The sequence below is a fragment of the Microtus oregoni genome, unplaced genomic scaffold (genome assembly GCF_018167655.1).
Source record: "Microtus oregoni isolate MIOR12 unplaced genomic scaffold, Mior012 000026F_ref0000081, whole genome shotgun sequence".
Taxonomy (NCBI): Eukaryota; Metazoa; Chordata; class Mammalia; order Rodentia; family Cricetidae; genus Microtus; species Microtus oregoni.
Window position 1 is genome coordinate 12227377 of NW_024543085.1, and position 6000 is coordinate 12233376.

At 36.3% G+C, this 6000-nt stretch overlaps 1 protein-coding gene across 3 annotated transcripts in view; it reads left to right on the top strand.

Moving 5' to 3' along the window:
- The window catches only part of Mdfic (MyoD family inhibitor domain containing), an 87901-nt gene extending 83516 nt beyond the window's left edge, over positions 1–4385 (top strand). For 2 of the 3 annotated variants that reach the window (XM_041675739.1, XM_041675741.1), the window contains one exon: positions 1878–4385. In XM_041675739.1, the coding sequence (XP_041531673.1) occupies positions 1878–2125 (248 nt within the window). In that variant the 3' untranslated portion in view covers positions 2126–4385. The remainder of the gene's footprint in view (positions 1–1877) is intronic. The other variant, XM_041675740.1, reaches the window with a different exon arrangement.
- Positions 4386–6000: the final 1615 nt, after the last annotated feature.

Below are 6000 nucleotides of genomic sequence, written 5' to 3' on the forward strand. Positions count from 1 at the left end.
TGATAATATCATCCTGGAAAAGCTGAAATGAACAAAGAGCTATCAAATGGAAACTGGGATGGAGATGTCCAGGAGGACCCAAAGATGCTCTACAGGGCAGGAGCTACATGGACTTCAGACTCAAAACTTTCACACTGAGGGTTTTTCTGTAAATGTTTTGTTACAACAAAAAGATTTTTTTCTTTGAAATGTTTGGATGCTACAAAAAAAATCATGTTAGGGGAATATGGGGGAGATCTAAATTCTCACAATTCTAGTCTATTTTCAGTTTCTCTCTGAGCTTTGTGTGTGGGAGTGGGTTTGGCATTTCAAAGCTTGGAAAGAGGAAGGGGTGTGCAGTGTTTCCAGTACTACATCCAGCTCCGGAGTTCACCTTCTGAGTGTCCTGACCCCTCCTTGTGGTGCATGGAAATGAACTTTGTGTTTCAACCCTTTCTTCAGGTGCCGTCCAAAGTCTCCACTGCAGAGACACTGACATGTTGCAAGGTCTAGGGAAGTACTGATGGGATGTTAGTGACAGGTCCGTGGAAGTGATGTGTACCCGTTGGCTTCTCCTTAGCAGAAACACTTGTAGCACTAGCGATGGAATAGTTCTGTCAGGCCACAGCTACTTGCAGAATAACGCCTTGCAGAGTAAGGAGTGGTTTTCCCTACGACAGCACAAAGTCAACCGCTCAGAAACCTTTCTGTGTCTTGGGGGGAGTCCCTGTATCCTTTCGTTCTCATACAATTTGCTGAATTTCTGTTGATGGTTTCTGGTATAGCACAGTGGTAGAGCCCTTGCACAGCAATCATGAAGTTCGGGTTTAATCCCCGGTATGGTACAACTTAACTTGTAAAAAAATACATATACAAACTAATCAACAAAAAAATACCTAAACTAACCCAAAATGTATACTGTAAAAAAGTATAAGTATCCTTGATTTGAGACAGAAAATTCAAATATTAGTCATACGATTCTATTCCATGGGTTAAAGAATTGAAAACTAAGCATTTCCACCAGTTAATCTTCCCATTTGCCCCAAATTTTTAAACAAAACATTTTGCAGTATGTAATATATATATATATATATATATATATATATATATATATATGGCTGGATTTCTTTTATTTGTTCATTTTGTTTTGTTTTTTCTGCCAGTTTCTGAAATACAATGTTATGTGGGAAAGCATCGAGAAATGGTAGAGATTGAACTACTTTACCACCAGAGGAAGTGGTAAAGTCTCTTTGTCATGTTTGGTGTTTTCTCTCCCTCTTGTGAGAAGTACTTAAAACTGGTAATTATACTTGGACCCAACTAGAGAGTTTCATTGTGTTTTTTTTTTCAAATGTTTTTGTAACAAAAACAGAGAAAAATGAAAGTGAATTGATTGGGGAAAAAAAAGCTTGTGAATCATGGTTTAATGACCCTCGCTTGAAGTATTAAATTAATGATTAATATTTACAATATTTCCTATTTTTTCTTTCTAATTTTGAAGCCTATGTGTAGTACAAAAGAATAAACTTTCTACTTAAGACATTTGTTTCAGCTGAGTGTTACTGAGAGCAATAGGTTGTAGGAACAATTGATAAGATACATAGAAAAGTGGTACCTGGGACCAAGATCCATGTCACAGCGGTTCAGAGTGCTAATCCAACACACATGCACACAACCGTAGATTGTTTTCCTAGCCCAGTTGTCTACATCTAGAGGTCACTCGTCTGGAATTTAGTTTGAGTCCTTGTACATCTAGCTCACAATGCATAACAGAAATCTAGGGCTGCAGATTGTTTGAGCCGTGACTTGGACCAGTTTTTTCCCAGGCTCTGGCTGACATATGTATTTTGTGTCTCTTCTTTCTCCTCTGTACGCTCTCCTCTGGCCTGTGACTGAAGACTGTTGTGTCCACTGTATCCTGGCCTGCTTGTTCTGTGAATTCCTGACCCTCTGCAATATTGTCCTGGGACAAGCTTCCTGTGGCGTCTGCACCTCCGAAGCCTGCTGCTGTTGCTGTGGCGACGAGATGGGCGATGACTGCAACTGTCCTTGCGACATGGACTGTGGCATCATGGATGCCTGCTGTGAATCCTCAGACTGTCTAGAAATCTGTATGGAATGCTGTGGCATCTGTTTTCCTTCATAAAGATGTATCTTTCATTTGTGTTAAAACTGGAGACAATTTTCCAATATTCCTTTTAGGGGAGATAAAAGGCACATGGTAAGAGTCTCATAAAGCAATCAGTGTTTGCACTGCTAACTCGTGAAGATTAAGTAATCGCTGAAATTCTTTCTTGTTCACTAGATCTATGTGGTTTAATATGTGAAGTCTTGACTAACTGGTTTTGAAGCTTCTTCATAGATGATAATAATTGGAAGACATCTTGACACACCCAGCCAGCAATGTTGTATGTCTTTTTCTGCTGACATAGCTGTTTCTCCTGATCATTCTCACAACTCTTTGCTCAATAGGTATTTAAACCAGATCACTTATCTTTGATGTTTATCTATTAGAGGTTAAAAGTGAACATTCATTTTTCTAAAGAAGCACACATATTGGGCAGAGCCGTAAACAGATGTGGGACGCTCCATGTTGGCCTCCTCTGTGTGGTTTCCACCACCAGTATTCTACCCAGAAGGCACTGAGGAGATCATTCTGCTCTCGTCAGAGCAGCATGCAGGGTAGTGGAGGAGGGCAGGAGACGAGCAGTAAACAATGAACCAGGTCCCATGCATGCTCACTTCTGGACAGGAAAGGAAAGAAGTCATAGGAACAAACAGAAGCCAAGTACAGGTTATGGAGGCAGACTTTGAAGGAGGATGTGGCATTGCAGATGACTTAGGATGAGCTACTTAAATTTAGGGAAAGTTGAAGGTGGGTGACCTGAACTGTCTATGGTTCTGAACAAGTGAAAAGAATGTGCCTTCATTGCACATTTCAGCAACACAGCTTTCTGAAAGCTATAAAATCGGAACTAATGCAAATATGCACTTTGCTACACATAATTTAAGTGTTATAAATTTTAATGAAAACATAATACCTTCTTAACATAACTATATTTTACCAAAAATGTAGAACACTTTTTAACAACTATCATTTAAATGAAGTTTTTTTTTCTTCTTTCTCTTTCTATTTTTTTAAGATTAAAAAAAAATCCCAGTTTTTTGATTTGGGGTTTTTCCAAAGCTTACTTATATTTGAAAGATTTGGTTCTTTTTGGAGGGGCTGCTGGGGAATCTATTTATTTTGGTTGGCTCATAGCCATAGTCTTGTGTTTCACGAGCATGTGTATCTTGGATCCACTACAGGAGGAGGTCAGATGTCCAACACCATCACTAGAGATCAGTGTTCCAATTGTGTGTTAAATTATGCCAATGTGTCAGGTTACAGAGATACTAAAAGTATAAAGAAATATGTCTGGGATGAGACTAACTATAGAATGAGGGAGTCTGCTCTCATGAAGGAGAGTGTTTGGTTTTACACACATCCTCCCACAGAGATTTTTTTTCTCTTCAGATTTAAAATTTGAATTCATTGACTAATTCATTGTGTGCTTTTGAAAGTGTGTTTGGTTTAGTTGTTAAAATCAATGCAATTTTAGGAAGCCTTTAGCCAACCTAGATTTTCAGGACATCTGAGGTTCTTGTTGTTGTTGTTATTCTTGACTTTTTTTTTTCACATGAAGAATGAGAACATCTCCAATGTTTTTCCTTTGAAAGTAAGCCTATCTTAAAATTAAATTATTATTTTAAATACTCTTTGAAAAAAGAAAAGCAAGTGAATCTCCTGTCTAGTGCGATTTACTCACTTTAAGATGTTGGTTTAAATACAATGCTAATGTACAACTGCCTTCTTCATTTGTTATGCTAATTATAATGGGAACCTTAATATTTCCATGTACCCAGCGTTGGCTTGTGCTTGTGTCATAGGATGAAGACGAGCATCTGTTGATAGATAAGCCTCCTAATGATTGTTAGAATATCTGACTCATTATCCTGTAAGACTGTTTAACCAGTAGGTTTGTCTGATGCTCAATATACCCTGCTATGATTTGCAATGAAAATATTAGTGCATTTGAAATATTTTTTCCATAGTAGAAAGCACTTGTGAATACCAGAATTTAATTTCCATACTTGTACATGTAGGACTTTTCTCCAGCTCTCTACTCCAGGCAAGCCATTCCTTAAGGCATCTTGTATAATTCACAAGAAAAATAGGCAAATGTGAAAACTGTTTCAATATATTTTAGAATTTTGGTATGTAGAGTTTTGTTGAATCCTATGGCCATCAAGACTAATTGCAATAGTTGACAGTTAGACATTCAGTGTTCTCTTAAACGTGACGTATTTTCAAACTGGAGCTGTATTATCCTGGACATTTTCAAATTAAAAAAAAATGAACTCTTTATTGTGCTTTAAGATTCTTTGTATATCTGATTAATATGTTAGTTGCTTTATATTTAAATGATTTTAATGATAATACAAACCCTGAATAATTTATTTATCCTTTTATATCTCATCTTGAAAATTTTCCTAGTCTCCATTTCTCGTTATTTCTATGTAGATCACAAGGTTCGTGTCCACTTACAAAGTGAGAAATGTATGGGATATTTTATCCGTAAGTCATTGCTACCCTATGTTATCAAAATACAGTGTTCTTTTGAGATAAATGTAAAATAAGCTTATTTTTTCTTGCTCTTCCTTCCTTCATTCCCTCCCTTCTTTCTCTCCCTTCCTTATATTTTTCCTTTTTTCTTTCCTCCTATCTCCTTTCTCCATCCTTCTGTCTCTGTTTTCTTTCTTTTTTGAGATAAGATTTCATACAGTAACCAAGGTTGACTTGTCCTTCACCATATAACCCTCAATGACTTCAGCTTCACACCAGTCCCCCTCCTCAACCTCACAAGCACTGGACGTCATTATGACATCCACTAGTATTCACTATTTGATATCATTGTTTACCTAAGGAATTTGTTTTAATTTTAAGGAACTATTTGACTTGGCTATATTCTGTTAGGTCACTGGCTGAAAGCAACTTCTTTATTTATTAACCAATAAAAAGCAACACATATAAAGAAGGACTTCCCATACAATTTTCCCTTTTCTGTTTAATTAAAAGGAAGGTTTTAACTTTAACATAATAAAATTACATATAACAAAACAGGTTACAAGCAGGAATTACAGTGAAAATATTTATATCTACTTTATGTTTTAACATAACTAAGAAAAATGATAACTCTCTATTTTTAACTCCATCAAAAACTCCAGACGTATATAATATTACCTAAGAAAAGCATTGTAAGCAACTTCCAAAACTCTAGAATTGACAGAGAAATTTCACTGCCTGGACAGTCATCCAAAGTTCTTTTGTAATATTGTGGGCACCCATCTTCAGCCTACTGGCCCATAGTATACTGCAGACTTTCCCATGAAGCAGGAAATTTCAAAGACAGTATTGCTTATATTGGCAGTTTGTCAGTCACTTTTTTTGTGTGTCCTGCAAAATTACTGGCAGACTCTTTTATGAAGCAGGAACCTGAAAGGAACCTCTCGCCTGTAGGCAAGTTTAGCAGTCATTTCTCTGTGGTTCCTGCATGTCCAGTTTACACAACATACCATCAAGCAATTAAGGCAAGAGTAGTTTCTTCATCAAATGGTTAAAAAACTCCATGAGAAGCCAATTCAATGCCCATGGTCTTCTTGAAGTAGATTACTGCTGCCAGGAGCAGAGGTGTCTCATTGTCATGAAAAATTGTAAGTTCTTCAAACATTCAAATGTCATATTTTGTAGGTCTCTGAAAGATTTGAATAGGTATCTAACTGAAATATTTATTATATATAAAAAACCTAACTAACATGACTAGAAACTTGATTATTATAGATGGCTATCTATTAAGATTTATTTTTAATTACACATTGCATTTTTAAATGAGCCACACAAATGAAATACCTTAGTCAAGAGCAGAAATATATATATAACAAAATTAATCTTAAATTTGTATCAATAAACCAAGATCCATA